This window comes from Plasmodium brasilianum, chromosome 8 (assembly GCF_023973825.1).
Source record: "Plasmodium brasilianum strain Bolivian I chromosome 8, whole genome shotgun sequence".
NCBI classification, from domain to species: Eukaryota; Apicomplexa; class Aconoidasida; order Haemosporida; family Plasmodiidae; genus Plasmodium; species Plasmodium brasilianum.
Window position 1 is genome coordinate 1440434 of NC_090121.1, and position 26220 is coordinate 1466653.

General features: G+C 30.1%; 6 protein-coding genes across 6 annotated transcripts; 3 read left to right on the plus strand and 3 right to left on the minus strand.

Moving 5' to 3' along the window:
* Window positions 1–4699: 4699 nt before the first annotated feature.
* Window positions 4700–7945, plus strand: MKS88_002475 (glycogen synthase kinase 3; the record flags this gene model as incomplete). The annotated part of the gene is made up of 7 exons (XM_067215487.1): window positions 4700–4718; window positions 5523–6278; window positions 6485–6574; window positions 6760–6848; window positions 7025–7114; window positions 7394–7440; window positions 7699–7945. 7 exons carry the CDS (start codon window positions 4700–4702, stop codon window positions 7943–7945), a joined length of 1338 nt encoding a protein of 445 aa, XP_067073909.1.
* Window positions 7946–10157: 2212 nt separating this feature from the next.
* MKS88_002476 (26S proteasome regulatory subunit RPN12) lies at window positions 10158–11057 on the minus strand (the record flags this gene model as incomplete). The annotated part of the gene is made up of 1 exon (XM_067215488.1): window positions 10158–11057. One exon carries the CDS (start codon window positions 11055–11057, stop codon window positions 10158–10160), a length of 900 nt encoding a protein of 299 aa, XP_067073910.1.
* A 1612-nt stretch (window positions 11058–12669) lies between these two features.
* Window positions 12670–16200, plus strand: MKS88_002477 (tetratricopeptide repeat protein; the record flags this gene model as incomplete). Its single annotated transcript, XM_067215490.1, has 1 exon — window positions 12670–16200. The coding sequence occupies one exon, from the start codon at window positions 12670–12672 to the stop codon at window positions 16198–16200; it is 3531 nt and encodes a 1176-aa protein (XP_067073911.1).
* A 781-nt stretch (window positions 16201–16981) lies between these two features.
* On the minus strand, window positions 16982–19303 carry MKS88_002478 (E3 ubiquitin-protein ligase; the record flags this gene model as incomplete). Its single annotated transcript, XM_067215491.1, has 1 exon — window positions 16982–19303. The coding sequence occupies one exon, from the start codon at window positions 19301–19303 to the stop codon at window positions 16982–16984; it is 2322 nt and encodes a 773-aa protein (XP_067073912.1).
* A 1160-nt stretch (window positions 19304–20463) lies between these two features.
* On the minus strand, window positions 20464–22719 carry MKS88_002479 (uncharacterized protein; the record flags this gene model as incomplete). Its single annotated transcript, XM_067215492.1, has 6 exons — window positions 20464–20555; window positions 21525–21625; window positions 21690–21729; window positions 21908–22047; window positions 22287–22428; window positions 22638–22719. The coding sequence occupies 6 exons, from the start codon at window positions 22717–22719 to the stop codon at window positions 20464–20466; spliced, it is 597 nt and encodes a 198-aa protein (XP_067073913.1).
* Window positions 22720–23537: 818 nt separating this feature from the next.
* MKS88_002480 (heptatricopeptide repeat-containing protein) lies at window positions 23538–25700 on the plus strand (the record flags this gene model as incomplete). Its single annotated transcript, XM_067215493.1, has 1 exon — window positions 23538–25700. The coding sequence occupies one exon, from the start codon at window positions 23538–23540 to the stop codon at window positions 25698–25700; it is 2163 nt and encodes a 720-aa protein (XP_067073914.1).
* Between the last annotated feature and the right edge of the window lie 520 nt (window positions 25701–26220).

The following is a 26220-nucleotide window of genomic DNA, read 5'->3' on the forward strand; positions in this document are numbered from 1 at the left end:
GTTGCTAAAGGTTAATTGACTTATTTACACTTAAAAATGAAATAGAATGCTTCGTGTAACACGCCAATTCACGTGTGTTACTTAAATGGATACGTATGTACATATGTATGTATATATATATATATATATATATATATATATAATTACATACACTTTTTACTGTAAAATTATAAAAAAAAATGTTTTACAAATAATCATAATGAATTGTTAAAAATTATTTTACTCCTACCCTCTTGTGCGCAAACTAAATTTAATAATTTACACAATGTGAATATTGCATGTCGTAACTTCAGTATAACGTTGTAGTATTTAGCAGTATTTCTTGCGCTTCCGCTCTTTTTATGTTTGAGAATATTACTCATTGCAGATTAAGAAGAAGTATTTATATATATTATGTACATATGTATATGTACATATAAGTATGTATATTTATTTATATTTTTTTTTACGGAAAAAGGTGTCGTTCAAATGAATAATTAACAATTAACATGAACATTAGGTTTTAAAAAAATTTCCTCAAAATGTTCTCTAAAACGCATGCGTATATATGTATTTTTTTTTTTTGTTTTTTCTCTCTTTTGTTATCCCGCAACAAATGTTCACCGAAAAATCGCATCAGCGTATTCTCTTCCACTGATCATGGGAGCAGACTTTTGTTTTAATTATTATCCATTACTTATATGTAATAGCTACGACTTTTTATTTTTTCCAATACTTTATTTGGAAATCCACTTTCATACATGCTTGTTCATGTTCATAAATATTTTTACATGTCTGAAGATTTGCTTTCAGTTGTTAAATTTTTTCACATTTCGTCACATTTTCTCAAACTTTCTTACCTGTTCATAAATTTTTTCATATTTCGTCACATTTTCTCAAACTTTCTTACCTGTTCATAAATTTTTTCACATTTCGTCACATTTTCTCAAACTTTCTTACCTGTTCATAAATTTTTTCACATTTTGTAACGTTTTCTTAAAATTTCCCGCATCTCGCCACACAATCGTATATTATCTTACATGATCATTACTGTTCTTTTCGAAGTTGTCTTCCCATTTTTCGCATTTCCTGCATGAACAAATTCCCATTAACCCCATTAATATATTGAGACTTCAAAAAAAGTGATATATCATATATGCTTACGAAACATAAGCTGATATATATTAAAGCAAAAATAGCGTTGCATGACGATACATATTACCTTTTTGTTTTCTTCGATTTCGTATGATATTTAACAGAAGAACATATATTTGCTAAGTATTCTATTAAGTTTTGGTATATCAAACGTTTAATCTGTATATATTATATACAGAAAAATGGCATACAGTTCGTGTGTGGATATTTCTCTTAATTTATTTATTAATGTTTAATATTATAAATGTAATGCTGCTTAACGTTCAGTAACAGGTCGCTCACATATTGCGTCATTTGTAAGTATTACATAAAATTGACTGTTCATTTGGAACGAGAATAAAATATTTGCCTTTTTTCTTTCTTTCTTTTTTTTTTTTTTTTCTTTTTATAAATCGCACAAATAATGTTAACGAAATCTGAATATTATGTAAAATTTCTTAAATGGCAAAAGACAGAAATTCATAAGTCTACATGCACATTAGAACATAGCCTTTTCACGCTTGTATGTTTTTACGTTTACGTAGGTACCTTATTTTTATGCATTCGTTTGTAAATTAATAATGTGCATACATATGCATATACATACATCTATACATATATCCGAAATGCTTTCTATTTTAAGAAAAGCATGTGCCTGTAAAATTTCTTTTATCTGGCACGTATTTACATATACATATAGACATACATACATGTACATGAACATTTAAATATGAACAAATTTATGTTCCTTTTTATGCACATCCTGAACATGATAAGAACTAAAAAAAACAAGAATTTTACACTTAAATTATCGCTCTTTAATAGTAGGGGAAATATGGGATACATAATTCAAAAAAGTGTATGAACGCATTTTGAAAAAGTCTGCAAAAGGGGTCACATGATAGAATGGCACTAAAATACAATCACAAGCATGGGGAAAAAAAATAAATAAAATAAATAAAAAATATGAACAGATAAGAGTAATTTAACAAAATATGAACAGATAAGAGTAATTTAACAAAATATGAACAGATAAGAGTAATTTAAAAAAATATGAACAGATAAGAGTAATTTAACATAATATGAACAGATAAGAGTAATTTAAAAAAATATGAACAGATAAGAGCAATTTATCAAAATATGAACAGTTAAAAAAGATGTGAACAAATAAGAACAAATTATGTGTGTATGCTCAAAAGCAATAGTGATATTTTTAAATTAAAAACATATTTGTAAAAAAAGATAAGCAATACTTAATTCGCTTAGGAATAAGTATAATGTTCATTTTTCTTATAGTAGTTTTCTTTTCTTTTCTTTTTTTTTTTTTACCCTCTACACACATAATGTATACTGCATATTTAACCCACTTATGCGTTTTAGCTTTCAAGCTTCACGTATGTAAACATATATTCGTGCTTTTACATATGTAAACATAGGTATACATATATACGCACACATAAACATACATATGCATATGTATATATATATATATATATATATATATACTCATCTATGTACATATGAATGATAATTTTTTACTTTCTACTGTGTTTGAATCTTCTCAAATGAAGTGGATTCATTGAAAAGATTTCATTTTTTTTGTTTTGCATATTTTGTTTTGCATATTTTGTTTTGCATATTTTGTTTTGCATATTTTGTATTGCATACTTTGTATTGCATATTTTGTTTTGCATATTTTATTTTGCATATTTTGTTTTGCATATTTTGTTTTGCATATTTTGTTTTGCTTATTTCTTTTTTTTGTTCATTTTTTTATTTTTCTTTTTCTTCCATAACAATATATATGACCAGTTTTACACCTTTATAATAGTGCTCCATGCATTCCTACGTATGAAGTGTTTAATTATTCTTACACTTCAACGCTTCAGCCCTTTCGTTTATTTATTTTTTACAGATTCTATGTAATCCTTTACTTTTAACATATATGGCACGTATGATATGTATGGTATATATGGCGTACATTGTTTACAGCTTTCTATTTTTAAAGAAAGTTTTATTTTAATATATTTCTCTTTTTTAATTTTATATCCTTTTCATAAAATTATTATAATAAATTTTTTCAATATTTTATATTTTTATATTTCCATAGGATAAAAAAAAAAAAATAATAATAAAATTTGCACCTCTTTTGAAAATACTAGAAGTTGCACACACATATATAATGCATAATAAATACCATTACATAAGTGCATTTCGCATCCACACATATAAGTAAACATAAGCAAGTACGCAAGAACACATAAACAAATACACTTATATGGAAATATACTTAAAAGGAAGTACACATATAAGCAAATACACATATAAGCAAATACACATACAAGTAAATACACATATAAGCAAATACACATACAAGTAAATACACATACAAGTAAATACACATACAAGTAAATACACACACAAGTAAATACACACACAAGTAAATACACTTATATGGAAATGTTTTTGTAGCAAATACTCTTATATGCAAGTGCACAAGTGAAAATATACAAACATATATATAAGCATACTTGCTTACATTTTCAAGTTAAGCATAAGAACTGATATGCTTCATAAAAATGCATCAAGTACTGAAAGTTATTGTGTGCCCTGAGAAATATACATGATAGGAAGAAAAAAAAAAAAAAAAAAAATATGTAATTATATAATATTATATATATAAATATAATAAATATATAATGTAATATATATATAATATAAAATATATATAATATAAAATATATATAATATAAAATATATATAATATAAAATATATATAATATAATATGTACGTATGCATGTTTGTGTGCCTTTCAGTTAATGCCCGTTTTATGTAAAAGATTCATTTTTTTCCGAAGAAGGAAATGATTTTAGTTATTTAAAATTTTTTAAATATATGAGAGTTTATTTACAAATTATAACGGCACACGTTTCATTGTGTTCTCTTGATTTGTATTTATTTTATGTGTATATATACATTTTTTTAAAAAAATTATCATCATAATAACAATAATAATAATAACAATAATAATAATATTAACAATAATAATAATATTAATAATATTAATAATAATAATTATATTAATAATAATAACAGTATTTATAATATTAATAATAATAATAGTATTAATAATATTAATAATATTAATAATAATAATAATAATTTTTTTTTTTTCTTTTTTTTTACTTACGAATTCGAAGTTATTAGCACACATATTATATGATATTTAGGTAAAAATATTTTTTTTTTTGACAACTATAATTGTAAGTACTAATTTTTAATAGTTTATTTTATAAGAGAAAAAAAAAGGGGGGAAAAAAAAATGTACGATTGAGGCATAGTTACATTCGTTAAATGCGTAGACATATTGTATCCATACATTCATATACATACTACAATGTATGTACGCGTACATATCACGCATACAGTACATATGTGAAGGAGTACTACGTAAGAAGTAGCACGTGAGTACAGGCCTAACCGCAACCATACATACTTTTGCCGCTTGCATTTCTGTGAAATTCGACACGTGCCATAATTCCCAAAAAATTTACAGAAAAAGCAGAGAAAGAATTGACAAAAAATATGAAAGATTGGCATACTGGTAAGAAGGAAAGAAAAAAAAAAAAAAAAAAAAAAAAAAAAATTAACAAGGCTGGTAGAGTTAGCAAAGTTGGCAAATTTAACAGAATTAACGAATTTAACAGAATTAATATATTTAATAAAGACAATAATTTTTAAATGAAATTAAGATAATATGCGTTATGAGCATACATATAAATATGTACATAAGCACATGCGTACATTTATACATACGGGCATGTAGGCATACTGCCATTTGACACTGCACGTGTGTATATCAACATATGTACATACTCTATATATGCCTTTGTATATTTGTGTATACGTGTTTATATGTATATATGCCTTTGTATATTTGTGTATACGTGTTTATATGTATATATGTATTTGTGTATATGTGTATGCTAATGGTTTGCGAGTCTTACAGCGCTGAGCAAAAATTCTATATGAGGGAATAATTTTTTTGAAATTTAACTTGTTGTGTGTAAAGAAAAGAGCTGCGTTCTGTTTATGCATTTTGTCTTTTTTCTTCCAACCCTTTTCCTCGTCGTTTTATTATACTGTTTACTCTCTTCCTAACGTTTTTACGTATAACTTGTCAGTATATTGTGTGTGTATGTATGTGTGTATGTGTATGTGTGTATGTATGTGTGTATGTATGTGTGTATGTGTATGTGTATGTGTATGTGTGTATGTATGTGTGTGTGTGTATGTGTGTATGTGTATATATGTGTGTGCGTATGTGTATATGTGTGTGTGTGTGTGCATGTGCACACATATAAACATACATATACATGTGCACATGTACCACTTATCCCCTTTGTAGATGAGAACACAGGTGCATGCCAAGAAAACGAAAAAACAAACAATAAAGAGCAAGTCAGCAGTAACAAATGCGTATCGAACAAAAAGAACGACAATGGGAATTCAAGGAGTACGAGCAGTAAATGTAATAATGAAGATAAAAATAAAATTACAGAGAATGAAATAAATAAATCAAATAATAAATCGTACAAATTAGGTGGTATAGTTGGCAATGGAAGTTTTGGTATTGTCTATGAAGCTATTTGTCTTGATTCATCGGAAAAAGTAGCAATTAAAAAAGTTTTACAAGATCCACAATATAAAAATAGAGAATTATTAATAATGAAAAATTTGAATCATATCAATATAATATATTTAAAAGATTATTATTATACAGAATGTATTAAAAAAAATGAAAAGAGTGTATTTCTAAATGTAGTGATGGAATATATTCCACAAACTGTACATAAATATATGAAATATTATGCTAGAAATAATCAATCTCTACCTCTTATTTTAGTAAAATTATATTCATATCAATTATGTAGAGCTTTAGCTTATCTACATTCTAAATTGATTTGTCATAGGGACTTAAAACCACAAAACTTATTAGTTGATCCAAAAACACATACATTAAAACTATGCGATTTTGGTAGTGCAAAAAATTTATTAATGGGTCAACGCAGTGTTTCCTATATTTGCTCTAGATTTTATAGAGCACCTGAACTGATGTTAGGCTCTACAAATTACACTACTCATATCGATTTATGGTCTTTAGGTATTCTTACGTGGATGTAGTGGGGGAGGGGAATACATGCCTTCACACATTATTGCATATACTTATGTGCGTTTATATACCTATGTGCGCTTGTATACCTATGTGCGTTTATATACCTATGTGCGCTTGTATACCTATGTGCACTTGTATACCTACTTATTTGAGTGCACATATGCTCGTATGCGTTCTTTTTCACCCCTTTGTAGGATGCATAATAGCGGAAATGATTTTGGGGTATCCCCTGTTTTCTGGTCAGTCCAGTGTTGACCAGTTAGTTAGAATAATACAAGTACTAGGTACATAAAATTGCTCGAGTGCAAGTTTTCTATATACGGCCCCCAAGCCACATATATCATATGAACAGGGAGGGCATGTATATGATCATATACATGAATGTAAACTTTTGCACGTATGTGGACGTGCATATGTACGTATGAAATACAAAAAAAGAATTTTGCATTATTTTTGTTTGTCGATGAAGGTACGCCAACCGAAGAACAGATGAAAGTAATGAACCCGAATTATGCGGATGTTAAATTTCCCAACGTTAAACCAAAAGATTTAAAAAAGGTATGAACTGAGTAGAACATTACGACGGAATTGCTATGTACCTGCGTGCTTGTGCATGTATGTATATACTTATACGCATACATTACATATACGTATGTATATTTACCTATTTACCGGTTTACTTTTTTCTTTTTTTTTTTTTTCTTTTTATCCTCTGGTTGTTCTTATTCCCCTAGGTATTCCCAAAAGGCACGTCGGAAGACGCTATAAATTTAGTATCTCAATTTTTAAAATATGAACCGTTAAAAAGGCTTAGTCCAATTGAGGTAATCATAAAAATGGACAAGAAAGAGAAGAGTGGGGTAGAAGTGGACTCAGAGGAGGAACAAGGAAAGAAGAGAAGAAAAGAAGAAAAAAAAAAAATAATAAAATAAAATAAAACTAAAGACGAAAAAGCAATTCCAATTTTGCGTTTATATAGTTTTTCAATGAATATATTTTGAAAATTTAAAGACACGCCCTCACAGGGAATGTTTTTCTTTTTTACGTTCCCTATTACGTTCCTTTTTACTTTCTTTTTTGCTTTTTTTTTTTTTTTTTCGAAGGCACTGGCTGATCCATTTTTTGATGATCTGAGGGATCCATGTATTAAGTAATAGTCGAATTGTTATGTGGGAATTTGCGAAAATTTTGCAAATGTTCTCTTACACACCCTCTCCACATATACCCAAATGTGTGCATATATATATATATATATATGTATGCGCCTATACATTCATACTTACATACATACTTATATAGATAGATAAATATGCATACACGTAAATACACATTTATACGAATTTATGTGTGTAATACACCCTATTACAACTTTCTTTTTGCTTTTTTTTTTTTTTCCCCCTCTGCAAAGGCTTCCAAAATATATTGACAAACTACCTGAACTGTTCAATTTTTCCGACGTGGAAATTAAAGAAATGTCTGACGCGTGCAGGCGAAAAATATTACCCAAATCTGTTTATGAGAAATTTGAAGAATGTGCACTGAAAAACTCAAATGACAACATAAATGTTAATAAAGATATAAACAAAGAAATTAATGAATCCAATTTAGAGAAAAACAAATCAAATAATAAGCCTCGTCTAATAATTGAAAGTTGAATAGCCTTTTTATGCAAAAGGGAAAAATAAAAAAAAATAAAATATATTAGCACATTTCATTAATTGTGTAGTTCGCTCCGTAATTAACAAAATGCACATACGAAAAAACATGCGTATAATGTGTATATGTATGCTCCCATATGTATATATATTTATACGTATGTGCATTTATATATGTACACATTTGGTGAAAACAAATTATGCACTGTTCAGGCGGAAATGGTATATTTTTAAGAGCATGATAATAGCTGTTATTTTTGCTATAAAAAATAAATTATGTAGAAAGGCCAGGAAAATTTAACCCAAGGGTGTTGTTTATTCATTTTGGCCCAATACCTTTTACGGCTATTAACTTTTTATCCTTCAACAATGTGTGTGTATATATGTTCTTGCACTTGAACATGAGTGCATTTAATGTACATGTATAGACATGCGTAAAACTGTGCATATATACATATAAACATATACATCATATGTGCGCTGCGTATGTATATGTACATATGCTTTTCTTTTTTTTTGTTTACACGTTTGTTATGGTATATTTTTTTTTTTAATTTTTTTACTTCTTATTTTTTTATTGCTCAATTTTTTACCCCCCTCCCTCTCCCATTTCTTCCATTTTAACAGCTCTTATATCTTTATTCTTGGAAGACGACATTTCCATATCTCTAGTCGTCCTTATTTGTTTTTTCCCTTTTTTTTTTTTTTTTTTTTTTTTTTTTCATTTTTATTGAAATAATTATTTTTCATTTAGGTTAATTCTGTTATGTAATTTGTGAAGTGCATGCTCCCATGTTTCTACGTGTATGTATAAAAGATGCATTAAATGCTGAATTAAGGAATTAATTTATAATTTCGCCCTTTTTTATATTAGCCAGCTATACCGTGCTGTGCTATGCTATATATGCTCTACCATGTTTTACTTCCTTTTATTGTATTTCTTTATTTCTTTATTTCTTTATTTCTTTATTCCTTTATTCCTTTATTTCTTTATTATTTTTATTTTTAATTTATTTTTTTGAATATTATGTCTGTTTTAATATGCGTTATTCTTTAGCCCTTTATAAATACATTTTTTTTAATATAAATTTATTATTATAACCATTAGAATTAGTATACTTTTGCAGGGGGTACACACCTTTGCATCATTCTTTTTAATTATTTAACTTGCTACAATATGTATGCTGCACTATGTTTTGTTTCATTGTAATATGGTTAAGTTGTATTGCTTTTTTTTTCTTTTCTTTCCTTTTTATCTATTTTTTTTTTTTTTTTTCTTCTAAACTTATATATTGCCGTGTTGCCAAAATAAGCACCCGGTTGATATATGCATGTCTTTTGAAGGGTTAGATAAAAAGGAGGATCATGTAAAATGGTATAAGCAGTTCTACAAGTAAAGCAGTCATGCTTCAAATATTAACAGGTGTATATACCAATTACAGTAATAGCAGCTGTAGTAGCTTCCTCATTATGCTGCAGTTACGAATTATATGTTTTTTACAATGATATCCACGTGTTGCAGTAATTACCTAACATGCAAATGTGTACATAAATGCATACCTACATATACCTGTGAAGATGCAACTTACCCACGTGAGTTGAGCTGTTTTCTACTTCACCTCCTTTGAATCCTGAATTGTTCATAATTAACCATTTATTGAAGCAAATTACACGAGTGTGTGCTCATACACACCCCACAAGTGCATACACCCCTGTAACGATTGGGGGTGAGGTGGGACGCAGGAAGCAGCCGTTCGTGTAACCCTAAGGGGGAATACTCACTATAACTATCGTTCGACAGAAATTTTTAAAAAATAGCTAAAATGATGAAAAGTTGAAACGACGAAATGACGAAAAGTTGAAACGACGAAATGACGAAATGACGAAAAGTTGAAACGACGAAATGACGAAAGGACGAAAGGACGAAAAGTTGAAACGACGAAATGACGAAATGACGAAAAGTTGAAACGACGAAATGACGAAAGGACGAAATGACGAAAGGACGAAAGGACAAAGTGGTGTATGTTTTTGTAGAAGTGCCAATGTAGTGATCACCTCGGCGCATTTTATTCCAAAAAAATGTACGCGCTGGATTAATAAGGCAAGGGTATACTATATAAACAAAAATATGTACGTGCACATTCGCATTCGCGTACACTTTCAGTTCCTGTTCCGGCTGCACTCAAAACTTCTAGTTCCATTTGCTCAATCTTCAGACTATTCGCTCAAGTTCGGTAGCATACCCTATGGTGTTGTTCAGTATCTCAAGAGCTGGAAGTTCCTGCACATGTACAGTCTGATTGTTGAAAAATATTTTGCTATTTTTTACTTCCCATATTAAGTTGTTTTCCCCTTGGCTAGTTTTGGTTTCATTATAGTCTGTAATGAATTGATAAAGTTCATTTTCATTTTTAAATTTTAGTAGTTCACATGTATATACCAAACTAATAGAGTTTGATGAAGAAAAGATACAATCAGCTAATTTAAACCTAATAGTATTATATAGTCTTTCCATAAATAATGAATATAAATACAATGGTATATCATCTTTTCTAGTTAGAACATAATGGAAATACCCATCCATAATATGTTGTTCTAATTCTAAAACGTATTTTATAAACGTGTCATTCTGATCATCTATGGATATGATTTCTAAAATCATGTGAAATTCACCTATAGAATTCGATGATAACAAATAAAGTAAATAAACGCCTAAAATACCATTTTGTTTTTTACTTTTCGGTAAGATACTATTAAAATCAAAGTAGTATATAAATAACTGTGCAATGTATATAGTAAAGGATTTTATATCACCATCCATAATTGATATCATTACACCCTTTTCTAATGTTTCTCTTGCTAATAATAACTCATTTATATCTTTTTTATTTATTGGTATTAATGGGTCAACGGATGGCAAATGTATTAACACTAATTTTAAAGATGTTAATAATTCTTTACATTTAGATATATTGCAACTTTTCGGTTCACTTATATCTTCACTTATTAAGAACAACCTGTTTATATCATCCTGTGTTGCGTTCTGTAATTCATCTGCGCTTATGTTATGATAACTACATATAAGCTCTTTGAAGAGCTTTAAACCCTCCATTAATTCCTTCGACATGTTTTTCCTGAACAGGTTCGCTCCCCCAAACAAATTATTATGCCCTACTCCTGCAGATCACTTCTTTCTCCTTTTTCAGCTTATATATATATATATATATATATATATATATATATATTTTTTAAATTCTCTTTTTATTCTTTTCTTTGTCAAGTAGCAGATATTTTTTTCCTTTTATCAAATTATAAGCATTATGCTCAGTTCCAAAAAGCAGTTAATTGCACTACGGGAAGTTACGCGAATTGATGAAAAGAAAAAGTCCGGACAGTTTTTTAATTTCCTCTTTTTTATGTATCTCTGCTTTTTCGCAATAGTTCGTTCCGTAAACCGCTTTGTGTTACGCTTTTTTTTTTTTTTTTTTTCACCTATGTTAACTTTTTAACCTCTTCTTTTTAATCTATTTCTTTTGGCCTCATTTTTTTAGCCTCATTTTTTTAGCCTCTTTTTTTTAACCTCTTCTTTTTAACCTCTTCTTTTTAACCTCTTTTTTTTAACCTCTTTTTTTTAACCTCTTCTTTTTAACCTCTTCTTTTTAACCTCTTCTTTTTAACCTCTTCTTTTTAACCTCTTCTTTTTAACCTCTTCTTTTTAACTTTTTTTTTTTTTTTTTTTTTCTTGCATTAGCATGGATCGCAGAGAAGAATCGAGCACTCCTAGGCTACGTGTGTACAAAATAGGAAAACAGAAGTAGGAAAAGGAAAAAAAAAAAAAAATAAAAGTAAAATGTAGTGAATCTCGATAAGAAGCAATAAAATGCACAAAATGTACAAAATGCACAAAATGCACGATATGTACACAATGCATGAAGAGCGACAAACCGCAGTGAGTGCAATGAAAAATCAACTGCCAACATAGAAAGGGCATTCTGTAAAGTTTGCAAACAGCGCTATACATTTTCACTTAATTTTTTCTTTATTTTTTTCCGGATTCTTTTTTTTTTTTTTTTTTTTTTTACTTTTATTTTCATGCAGTTATGGTATGCCGTATGCCTTATGGCGCAGTAGGGCAAGAAAAAATGAGGAACTTGGGGGGAGAGGGAGGGGAAAAAAAAAAAAAACAAAAAAAATTAATAATAAAATATATAAAAAAAATGCGGTTATATGGACATAAAATGAAAAATGAAAATATACCGACATATGAACATAAAATGGAAATTAAAAAAATACAGACATATGAACATAAAATAGAATTTAAAAAAAAAGCAAAAAAAAAGTGTATAAAGGAATGACGTAATACACGAAATTAAGAGTGCCTAATGTGCTTCTTCCTTTTTTTTTTTTTTTTTTTTTAAATAAATTATTTACACACATGCTATTTGTAGATAGTACGATATAGTATCCGCGTTCCTACATATTCGACAGTTGCACACACTTAGGGCTGCTCGCCATACATGCCTACATAACTACATGTGCATGTATGTATGCATATATATATATATATATACATATATACATATACATATATACATATACATACGTATATGCATATGCGCATGTTTACGCTTGTGCATGTGTAACTACCGACCTCTTGTGTAGTTCCTCCTTAACATATACTCCCCCCTTCTTTCGATTTACTGCTTCATCCACGTGCTCAGAACATGACAGCGGTAAGGGGTAGCAACTACATGATGCCAAACGAAGAAGAACTTGACGAATTCCTAACCAAAGTAGAGGATGTAACAACAAAAGTGAGGAACTTGTTGGATGGAAAAATAAGTGTAGAAGATATTGAAAAAGAAGAAAAGGATATACTATTGAAAAAACGAATAAAAGAAATAAAAAGAGAAGAAGAAAAGGAAAAGGAAAAAAGACAATTTATAATGGGTAGAGAAGGAAAAGGTAATGAAGATGACTATCTGTTCTTTTGTCGTTATTGTTTTGTTGAATATAATTATCATTTAACAAATTGTAAGAGGTGTAATAATGTAGTTGTAAGCAAAGAAGAAAGAAAAAAAGAATTAAACGAAAAAGTGAGAAATTATAAAAATTTAAAAGATAAGAGAAATGTACGCAGAAGTTTATGGCATAAATATTTAAAGGAAAATGGGGACTTGAAAAAAAATATTAAGAGTATGTGTACTGATGAAAATAAGTGTAATGATACAAATAAACATATTGTGAATTACGAGAAATGGGATCACTATGAACCGAGCACAGACACGTTTGATGAAGATGAAAAAATGGTATCATATACTCCAAAAAATAATAAAAATTTTCAATTACTTGAAAAGAAAATTGATGATGATATCAGTAAAAAAAAAGAGAATAAAAACATTGCTTATACTATTAAAATGAGGGGCAATACATATTTTAAAGAAAAAAAATATATGCATGCCATTGACTGTTACAAAGATGCAATAAACATATGTAAAGACTACCTATCAGTGTATAATAATCTAGCCTTATGTTATATTAAAATGCATCAGTATGAAAATTCTATTCAAAATTGCGATAAGGTTATTGACTATTATACCATTTTTCGAAACGATTTTACTATTAAAAATGATGTTATGTTTAAGAGTTATTCAAGAAAGGCACTCGCACTTTATAAACTACACAGATTTTCCGATGCTTTGGAAAGTTTCCAGTTAGCTCACTCGTTTGATCCCACTGATGAGCAGGTGATCGAGTACATCCAAAAGTGCACAAGGATACTGCAAGATAGGGGTAGAGCGGCGGGGCGAGAAGAGGGAAAAGAAGTAATGTACGGATTTGCAGTACAAAATAGTAAAGAATGTTCTGTAGAAACGGAAAAAATGGATGAAATGATGTGCAACCCCTTCTTAGAGGGGCTTCCGAGAGACAGTATAGAAAACAGCGACCAAATTCGCATGAACAAGTCAGGCGAAAAAAATGGCGAAAACGTGGAAGCCGAAATAAACATGGAGAATCTGCTTAGGGAACTGTCCAAATTGGATATAAAAAAAAATGACAAGAAATTTTATGATTATCTAAAGAATGTTAAGAAGGTGATAGTACAAAGTGAAGTGATAAGATTGGCATTCTGTTCTTGTGCATACGAATTGGAAAGTAAGTGTAATGACAGGAGGAAACAAATTACGTTCTTATCGTTCCTTGTGGATAAACTTAACAACATTTTGTTTTATGTTAAGAAAGAGTTAGGAGGTGATGTGATATTAAAAAATGATGATGTGTGTATAAATTATGAACAAGTGAACATATCAACATATTTAAAAAAGTGCGGTAATATAATTATTGGCATTTTAACTTTCATACTTGAAGAGAGTTACCATTACTCTGATTTTTGTATTAATGCATTGAAACCAGTTTTAACATTTTATCTTATAAGGAAGTTTAGTATTCCTAAGTGTATATATTTTATATGTATCATTGGAAAAAATGAGAATGCAAGAAAATATTTCTACCATGAAATAGTACAATACAGTACTGTTATATTAAAAAAGTTTTTAGGAAAAATGGATGATTATATAAGAAGAGAAAGAAGTATGTACACGCAGGAGAGAATGGCACGCTTCCATATGTTGAGAAGGCACATACTGAAACCGAGCGAGCTGCAAATTTTTAGCGTCGATATGGATGATATTATGGAGAAGGCGGCAGACAACTCAGGGGGGGAAACAAGCGCTGTAGGAGGAAGCGCTGTAAAAAGAAGTGATGCAGAGGGAACCACTGTAAACAGAAGCGATGCAGAGGGAACCACTGTAGAAGGAACCTCTGTAGAAAGAGGAGTTGTAGAAGGAAGTGCATGCATCATTTGCGCAGGCAAACGCTCGGTAAATAACTGCACGTGTAACGAAAAACCCGCTAACAGTATTAAGAAAAGTAATCGATCTGGGATAAACTCCTTTGCAGGCCGCTGTAAAAGTAAGAAGGACTGCTCTTCAAAAGGATTGGAAAGAAAAATGATTCGCATGTACGAAGAGAAATACGAATTTGTAAACCTGTTCGAAATATTGTCTAATTTTACAATATTACCAGATGTGTTAAACGTATTAGAAAAATATTTTATGAAATGTATACTTAACATTGTTATATATATTAACGAGCAGTTTTACAACTTCAAGGATATGCATAGAAACTATTTATCTCTTATGATAAACTTAGTTGGACATAAGAAAATTCGATCCTTTTTTATTCGTACCTGTTGGATACATATATTTTATTTTGTAGAAAAATGTGAAAATATAATTTTGATAAAAAGTATATTATCTCTTATATTCAATTTAACTGTAAGTTGGAATGAAGAAATTAAAAAGGATATAATATTAATGGAGTTACCTATTCATCATATAAAAGCTAAGAATGCTAATTTTGTGAAGCTTCTTCATTTAACGCAGTCAAATGATACAAGAGTAAGCGAGTTGAGCTTTTTACTCTTAAGCAGGTTTTATTTGTATTTGTACTATGTTAATACTAGGGAAAATACGACAAAGGAAACAAAGATATGTAGTCATAACGTGGAATATAATTCCAACAAAGGTGATAAGTCAGATCTAGTAAACAATTTAAGAACAAAAATTTACAAAGAAAACGATAACTCTGTTCAATTAGATGGAGTTACCTTTATTCTAATTAAAAAATCGCTCTTAACTCCATTATTATTATTATCATCTAAAAATAATACTACTTTAACAAATCAAACTAATGCATGTATTAATTTTATTTGCTGTTTGTCCAAGTATACTAATTTTTTTACAAAAATTTTATTTGAAGAGAGCACTGATCCGTATGGCGATCATTTTATTAAAACATTATCAGACAAGATGGTTTCCATTTTTTTACACACGAAGGGGAGTAAGGACATAAACCCATCGTCTTTCGTCTTACTCAATAACGTTGTTATGTTCTTCACGCAGATTTTGAAAAATATTTCGTTGAAGAGTGGTTATAACTGTGAAGCAGTGCCACCACCATCATCATCATCAGCAGTAGCATTATCATCAGCGGTGGAAATGGCTGTTGTGGCACAAATCAAAATAGTAATTCCTCACGCAATGCAATTACTGACCAGTCCGGAAAAAAAGCTCAACAAAAATATTTCCATCCTTCTATCATATTGTTTTATAAATAGCCATTTAAAACCAACAATTTTATCCCTGTACAACCACGATATCGAAAGAATATACTACGCCCTGCGGATTGCCTAGCGGCGTACGGTCAATTCTCCGCTGATAAATGTACTTCCCAAGCGGACGTGAGCCGTCGTTCGAGGGGGGGGGAATAAAATATATATGTATATATATATATGTATATATATGTATATATAGGTATATGTTTATATATGTATGTATATGTATATATAGGTATATGTTTATATATGTATGTATATGTGTATATATTTTTGCCTCTGCGAGCGTGTAGCGACGTATATCCTTTGCCGTATGCCGTCCTACCTGCGTAGAGCAAATTTGACAAAATATATTGTAGCATTGCTTGATAATAGGCTAAAATTGTTTGCTTAAAGAGTTGAACTTTTAAAAAAAAAAATTAAACTAAAAAAATTGGAAGTAAATAAATAAATATGAATATAAGAGATAAATGCAACAGTATGTGCATAAATAAATTTATATATTAAAAATAGTACAGAATATATGAACAGGGAATAATATTTGCATTTTTTTTTTTTTTTTGTAACCAAATTGGCCTCTACTAAATTTACACATGCATGAACAGTTCATAAAAAGAAAAAAAAAAAAAAAAGAAGTTAAATATAAATGCAGTAAAAATGAAAAGAAGGAAAAAATAAACGAAGCGAAATATAAAGGACAAAAATACAATCTCATTGGCTTATGTATGTACATATATATATATATATATATATGTGAATGCTCACATGTCCGCAGAGTGTGCATTTGGCATAACTTCCAACACTTAAAGGAGAGGAGCATAAGCGATCATATAACATGATCGTTCAACGCGCCGCTAAAACTAGGGAAAGTTTGGGAGGGCGCCCCTGCAGGTTGGGCACTCCAGCTTTACGTTCATCCATTGCTGCAGGCAGTTCTCGTGGAAAATATGGTAACAAGGGGTAACACAGTATTTGTTGTCCTTCAGTACAATATCGTACATACATATTACACATTCAGGTATACCTGCTTCAAAATTAGCATCGATTGTTTTATAATAATTATGTACATGTGGTAGTATATCAGTGTTTACAAAATAACGTGGACCATATTTCCTTTGGAGAAACATAAGAATTAATTGTGTAATCATTAAAATAATTAAAAGAATACTAAAAGTTGTATTGGATGTATCAATTACTTGTGCAAAAACATCTAACTGAAATATGTTATATGGGTATAAATAAATATATATAGGTAAAAATAAGCGGCATAAGGATAAGGAAAAAACAAATTTTAAATTAACAGAGTTTCTTTGTCCTTTCCATATATCTAGTAATATTTGTGGAAACCAACATAAATATAATACTAATAATACATATGGACAAAATGGAAAAACATAATAAAATAAAATGATTACTAATAATATACTACCATAATAATATTTATATAATATACTTAATTTCCTTTGCATTTGTTCCCACCCATCATTAATGTCTTGTTGATGATTAGCTTTCCATATTATTAATATATAACGAACTTCCATCAATGTAAACAATAAAAATTTTAATAATACCATAATGATAAAATGAATTAGCAATAATTTTGATAACATCACTTCATACAGTAGTAGTAACGACTCAAATATCTCGATGAAAGAATTTAAACATATAGATATTAACGATGTCTTTGCCATGTTTCTCATGTTTTCGTTATATCCTATCTGGGACCAAAACAAACCTAACTCTATTAACGACTTTATATTAAACAGAATGGAAAAGTTAATTACCTTCGCGGAGGAGAACCTTTTGTCGATATCTTCCCCTTCGAACGATATGAAGATGTTACAGTTGTTCGACAGAATATAACCATCGTAGTTTGCCTTCCGCTTCCCAGCGCTGTTAGAAGTGTCCTTCTCTTTTCCTTCTCCATCCGACCCATCTTCCGCACCAGGACTGCGCGTAGCAGTACCCTCCTTTATATTTGCCTCTCCCCCTGCATGTGCATCTCCTGTACGAACGGAGTCAAATCTATCATCTGTTGTGGTGCTCAAAGGAGGTACCTCCAGCGGTTCCTTCAACGGTATCTCCAACGACGCTCCCAGCGGTGCTCCCAAAACAGGTTCATTATTCGTCTTGCTAACATTCGTTTCACCATTTTTATTTACATCTCCATGTATGTTCGTCCCTATAGGAGGGGGGGTTGCTGAGTAATCGCTCGCTTCCCTTTTAATAATGTTATCGTTATAATATTGTTCAATATGATTTAAATACTTTTCATATTGTTGATAATAGTCAGATGATATATATTCATTGTAATATTCAGGTTCATTCATCAGATAATTCTTTAATGAATATAAGTATGATTCTTCTAATTCTCTTAAAGATGTTGATTCGTACATATTTACATTCTGATTAATATTTATTGTATAATTACATAAACATTTCTCTTCTTTTGATTGGCAGAATGTCGATATGTTATATCCGGTTCCATTAAAAATAAAATTATTTTTTCTATTTATGTTTATACCAGTTAAACCTAAAAATTCATATTTCTTTTTTTTTATTCCTTTCCGTTTTTCACTATTCTGATAGTCTTTTTTCTTATTACCTGTTACTCCATATTTTAATTTATCCTCTTCATTATTACTACTAACTGAGTTGTACGGGTCAAAGTGAAAAAACACAAAAACCTTTGTTACATTATGTAGTGCAAGCTTTAGTGTTATCATCTTAGCTTCAAAATCACCCCCATCTGACAGAAAACTTTGCTTTTTTTTTTCATTATGCATTTCTTTATTTTCCAGATCGTTCCTATCCCATTTTTCTGTTCCATACTTTTCACTCATATCACTAGATCTAATTTTGTAATGACCCTTGAAATTTAAACTTTGTATCAATACATTTTCATATACGTCATTCATCATTTTGCTATCATTATAATTATTTAATATACTACTCTCTTCTCCATGTATGTTAGCATTACTACTATTATCATATTCGCTACTCTGTTGAACTGCATTATCTGCTGTCATGATCATTATAAAAAACAAAGAAATAAAAAAAAGAAATAAACATAAAATATTACACGATTCCCCTTCATTGTTTGTTTCGTTGTTATATAAAAATATACCATTTCGTTCTTCCCCTTCATCTGGTGGCCCTCTCTGCTCCGAGTTGCTGTTCATAATTTTGGAAGCGCTGATAGGGCGCGTTCATGCGTGCACATTTATGCCTAAACTCGCGTATAAGCATGTACATACATGCAAACAAATGCAAACGAATACAGACGAGTACAGACTAGTACAAACAAATGCAAACGAATACAGACGAGTACAAACAAATGCAAATGAATACAGACGAACACAAACAAATGCAAACGAATACAAACGAATACAAACGAATACAAACACCCACGTACGGGTTTATATTTCCATCGACGTGTTATTCCTCTTACTGCTTACCGAGGCTGCTCCCCCTGTTTTAATATAACTTCTAGTATTTGTGTTCATACGTATGCACTTAGGCATTGTACTACATACATACATATGTACAAGTACATGCATACATAAACACAAATACATATACGAATAAATACATTTATTTTTATCTTACCCTGTATTTCTACACTATTTCTACGCTCTTTTTACATTTTGCTGCTCTTCTTTGGGCTAATTTTCTGAGTAGCTTGCATTTTTTGCGTATTTCCTCTTTTTTTACTAACGCGTACATGCATATAAATATAAATATAAATATATATTTGTATATATACAAAGCTCATATTTACGTATACATTTAAGCATATATTTGTGTTTATGTGCTTTACCCTTTTTTTATTTTTTTTTAACGATCCTTATTATACATATGCGTAAGCGCAATTTTTTTTTTTTTTTTAAATTAATGTTTGGCCTTTTAAATGTTTGGCCTTTTAAATGTTTGGCCTTTTAAATGTTTGGCCTTTTAAATGTTTGGCCTTTTAAATGTTTGGCCTTTTAAATGTTTGGCCTTTTAAATGTATGAATTTTTAAATTTATGAATTTTTAAATGTATGGCTTTTTAATAGTATGACATCTTAAATGTATTACTTTTTTTTTTTTTTTTTTGTTTTTGTTTAAATATATGGCTTCTCTTTTTTTATTATTCATTCGTTTATCGTTTATTTATTGTTCATCTAATTGTTTTTCTCTTTTTAATATTTCGAATATGCGTAATATATGCACGAACGAGCTTCCATGAATGGTACCTCCCCCCCTCATTTCGTTTCTTCCGACTGTTTTGCTTTAAAATTATCTTTTTTTCGGAGTTCCTTTGATATGATCCTTTTGCATGTGTGCATATGTAGTTGTATTTAAATATGCTTCCTACTGTTATCGTTGCAGCGGTTACTACCGCAAACTAAGTCGATACAAACACGCCCGTATAAAGATAGAGCCCCCGCCCCTTTAAGGGGAATATGAAAAGGTAGGTGAAGGTGAGCGATGCTTCGAGCCTTGTCAGTATTTGTTACATACGACTATGTTAAATAAATAAGCATAAAATGCGCAATTGTATTTTTGTAGTATATATGGGTTGTAGATGGATAGAATATGTAGTGAACACTTGATGGACCACGGTTAAGTGCTTTGTACTTTTAAGAATGGAAGTACGAGGACAAGGCACAAGCGTTAAGTGGCTCCTTACATAGATCTAATGTTGAGTGATAGGAAAATGCTGCTCGAAAAATCGGTTAAGCGGATTGGCAAATAGGCTGTGGAATGAGTGTTTTCCCAAGCATAAATTAAGACTATCTTTTAAAAGTAGAAGGGAATAAGGGGAAAAAAAAAAAAAAACATGTTTAACGGGGGAATAAATTATATACCTATATAGCCTCTTAATAAGGTGTGCGGAGATACGTGCTTATGCATACGTATACATTTTGTTCTCCTACCCCCCACTCCCCCTGTATAACATGAATCTACGTCAATATATACTTATTTTATTATTTAATTCCTTCTACCTAGCTTAACTGAACATGGTACAAATGTGGAAATTACCTACTCAGCTGCCTTCGTGGGGCTAACTCATTTTTAAGAAAAATTTATTTTATTTTATATTATGTGCAAAAGTACTATTCACACAAGATAGAATGGTAAATTTTTTTTTTAAGATCAAAAGTTATCATATTTATTACACGTATTTAATATAAAATTGCACCTCTATATATCTGTTTATGCACTTAAGGAGGGGATAAACTAATGACAAGTTTTCACGTTTTCCATTTTCTACATACAAACAAACGTCGGTGTTGTAAATGATTATAAAATTTTTAAAAAAAGGAGATATGCATGAACAGTTAAGAAAAAAAAAAGAAAAAAAAAAAGAAAAAAAAAAAGAAAAAACGAAACGTAAGGATCACAGTGTAAAGACTACCACCACGACTACCACTACTACTACTACTACTACTGCCACTGCCACTACTATTGTCACCACTACTACTACAACAATTGCTACAACCTCCTGAGGAGAGTTTTCTGTTTTTCTCTTCTCAAAGGTACCCCAAGAACTTTCTCCAATTTCTTTAGTTCTCTTTCCGACGGAATGATCTTTCCCCGCTCAACAGCATATATATATGCACCTACGACAAAAAGGGGAAAAAATGCATAAATGGGGAAGCGGTGTATCAGTGTAGTGGTAAAGCGATGATTAGATACAGTAAGGTACACTAACACAATAGCTCATCTGATACGTATTAGAGCAAAATTAACAAATTGGGTAAACATAAAAGAAGGGTAAAAAACCCTCTCCTGTATCACCTTCATTCTGGGTAGTTTTTGAAATCTGTTGATTGTAGTTCTGTGCTGATTTGGGCTGTCCATTCAAATAAAAATCGCTCCCCCAGAAATTCCTTCGTAAACATTTACTCAGTGTTGCCGCCCTTAGGGACCGTGATACTCTATACAGTAAAGGACAACAGAAAATGAAAGAAAAACGAACAAAAATTGAATAAAAATTGTATGTGAAAATTAATGTAAAAAAATCTCATTCTTCCGCTAACCATTTAAATTTTTTTTTTTTTTTTTTTTTTTTTTTAAATATATAACTCTGATGGTTTCGTAAAAACTGTTCATATATGCATACAAAAATATATGTATGCAAGTGAGTTCCACTCGTGGGTTCCCTTAGATTGTCTACCTGGCAAACTCTATAAATTTCCCTATATGTTGAAAGCATGAAAACTTAACTCCTTTGTTTAGCCTTACTTGTGACCTACTACCAATTCGTAAGTGACAATGCCCCCACCAAAGTCGTGTACTACGATTATAGAAGGATTTCCCTTAAGAGGAAAAAGAAAAAAATAAATTAAAAAAAAAAAAAAAAAAAAAAAAGACTAGAAGAAACGTTTTATTTTTACGTCAACTTTTACTCTTACTTTTACTTTTACTCTTTTAATTTTAATTTTAATTTTACATTTACTTTTACTTTTACTTTTACTCTTATATTTAATTTTAATTTTACTTCATTTAATTTAATTTTATTTTTTACTTTTTATTTTCTTTTTGCCATTAACCAATTCGTGGTATTTGAATTTCACCTTCCTCAGTTGTTTCGTTTTTAACTTACCCATTGTTAAGAAGTCGGAAGGGAGGAAGTACGCCGAAGAACAAATTGGAAAGGATTCTAATGGATGGAATAAAGTATAATGGATTGTAAAGAATGGAATAAATTGAGAAAAAATTGGACGTATGTGTACCGATGCTCCTATGCACAAATAAAATGTAACTGGCCAATAGAGGAAAAATGAAATATAAAGCAAAGAACAGGTAACCAAAAAAGGTAACCAAAAAAGGTACACAAAAAAGAAGCACAGGAAGCAAAGGAAGGCAAAGCAAACAGAAACGAACGCAGAATTGAAGCGAACACATTTATTAACGCATTTCAGGGGGCTGTATCATACAACGCGCTTAAGTTGGGCTTTCATAAAAGCGATAAACCCTGTAACAGAAAAATTAAAGAGAGGGGAATAACGCACACATATTCATAAGTAAACATTAAATGAGAAAAGAGTTTGTAAATCATTAGTCCCTTTTTTTTTTTTTTTTTTTTTTTTTTTACTTTTAAAGCGTTGCATTTTTATCATTTTATTTTTTTCTTTTCTTTTTTTTCTATCTTTTTTATTTTGAATTATGTAAGTCCAAATTTTATGACTCCCCGTTCATGCTTTTTTATTTTTCCATACGGCATTTGCTTCATGCATGTAAATCATCAGCACGTATTCGAAAATAAAAGAGTACATAACATGCCCATGTTATTACACGCGTGTAGTAACGTATATAATAACATACGTAATATAGCAGATAAGAACATATGCACGCCGACCAACACAGCATTCCCCAATGCCGAGATATTCCTCCCCAACCTCCTTTCCTTATGTAAGTCGGAACAATGTTGAAACATATTTATTTAAGAATAATGAATGCACAGAAATCGTTGAAGAAGAAAAACATAAGTAGGCATCCTAATAACTACCACTATATAGATAACAATAATATGACGAAGGAAAAATGGATCCAATTAAAAAATTATTACTCACCCCATGAGAGTAACAGAACTACTGCATTGGATAGAAACGGGACAATTGACAAAGTAAGTACCTGTGTTGTTGATAGATGCATATGTGAAAAGGACCAAGCAGAAGACTGTATGAGGAAAGTAAATATTCATATGCGTAAATGTGAACAGTATATAGAGGGGGGAAACATAAAAGAAACAACGTTATTGTTAAGACAAGTAAACGGGAGGAATGGTTTGATCAAGGATAGAAGTTCCTGTATGAAGGGGAATAGAGATGGAGGTGAATTGAGGGACGAATATCATGTTAAAGATAAACATGAACATGAACGTAACAGAGCATATCATCCCAATAATGGCCCTTTGCCGCTACAGCTCGGAGGGGAAAAGAATACTCACCATAATAACCTTTTTTTAGATAAATTTGGTATTAGCAGTAAAAGGGGTAAAAACGAATTGAAGTGTGAATTGAAGAACGAGTTGAACGACAATTTAATGCTCGTTTTAAACTATTCGAGTCTGCAAGTTCTGCGGAGCTTGAATATGCGGTATGCTTACGTAAACAGCAAAGAGTATTTTATGTCCCTCTCATTGATATGCAACCAGCTAGCTGTGAACAAATTTAACGATAAAGAGTTTTGGCTCATTCTGAGTAATAAATTAACCAAGGTGTTAAAAATAAAAAATATAAATAAAATTTTCTGCATAAGGTGGCTATCCCTCATTTTAAATTCTTTTGCTAGAGTACATATCCTTAATAAAGACTTTATGAAAGAGGCTTCAGCTGTAATCATGCAGTGTAGATCGAAGGATGAAATGCACAGTTTTGATATATCCCAAATAGTAAATTCCTTTTCCAAGTTAAACTATATTGACTACAATTTATTTGAATTTCTTGAAAAATTTATATATGATAAAATAGACGAGTTGAGCTATCAGTCTATTAGTAATATATGTAATGCTTATTGTAAATTAGGAAAGAATAATGAAATATTATTTTCCCATTTAAGTAAAAGGGTTCAGACGAATTTAGACAAATTTAATGAACAAGAGCTAGCGAATATTCTGAATTCTTATTCTAAATTGAATGAAAAGTATGTTAATCTATTCAACAAATCGTTACAACATGTACTAGACAGGTTTTATAAATTCAAACCGGTCGAAATAGTTATGATAACTAATGCATATTCTAAGTGTAATATATATTGTAAATCCTTTTTTTCCTCTCTATATTGTTATATTAAAAATTACTCAGCTCTTTTTCAACCAGGTGAACTAGCCATAATAGCCAACTCTTATGCAACGTTCAATATGAGGGAAGTGCACACATTTGAATTTATTAAAAAGAGAATAATAAATAAAGAATATTTGTTGGAAGACCGAAATGTAGCTATGCTTTTACATGCATATGGGAAATTGTTAATTCGAGATGAAGATTTCATATTAAATTTATTAAAAAAAAAAAAAGATGTTATTAAGTCACTAGATAGCAGAAATTTAACTCTCTTTTATGTTTCACTTGTAAAGTTAAATATACATATTCCTCCTGATATATATAAAAGTTTTAAAATTATGATTTCGAAAAATTTATACTCCTTTACTGATTTGGCATTAGTATCCATATGCTATGCATCCATGTTTTATATGTATTTTGACATGAAACTCATAAGCTCCATACTTTTATTACTAAATAAAAGACAAGCTAGTAGTAGATCTTTTGCTCACCAAATACATGTATCACTATTTGTTCTACACACACTATACGATTTTTGCAAATTTTCATTCAAATTTATTGAATGTTTATACCACCTTTTAATTAGAGCTTATCATTATGTCACTCAACCCAATTATTATGACATTAACAAGTCAGGTATTCAGAAAAGAATTTACCCATTCATTCCAAAAAAATTTATCAATGTCCACACAGAAGTGCCAGTGGGTCCCTTCGTTGTCGATTTTCTGCTGCTACGTAGGATCGATACGCAGCAGTCTGTCCGCCAGTTGAGTGAAACTGGGAAGGCGAAGGTGACACCTTAGCTGTGACGTGGTTACTACTACTGTTAATTGTGGGGTTGCCCATGCGCATTTTATGGTATTTTTTTTATTGCATTTTTGGAGGTGCCTATGCGCTCTCTTTTTCTTTTCTTTTTTTTTTTTTTTTTTTTTTAGTATTCCCTCACCTCATTGTGTGTTTATCTTTTTATTTATTTATTTTTTTTTTTTTTTTTTTTATTTTTTTTTTTTTTTTTTTTTTTTTTTTCAACCTTTCGTTTCGCTTTAAAACGCGCTGCTAGACCCATCGCGAACACCCCTATCTCCCAACGCAAAAATAAAGGAGTAGATGCGTGCATGGATACCTGCGTAATATGCAGGTGTATGTATATACGTAATAAATTCATGTATGTGTACACGTGCATGTAGCATAGTTTCCTCCGTGATAATGACAGTTTTTGTTAAAGCATTCAACAACAGTTAAATGGGGCGTCAGGCCATTCGTAATTCCGTGGAAAACATTAAAAAAATAAAATAAAATAAAATAAAAAAATTAAACAAAACA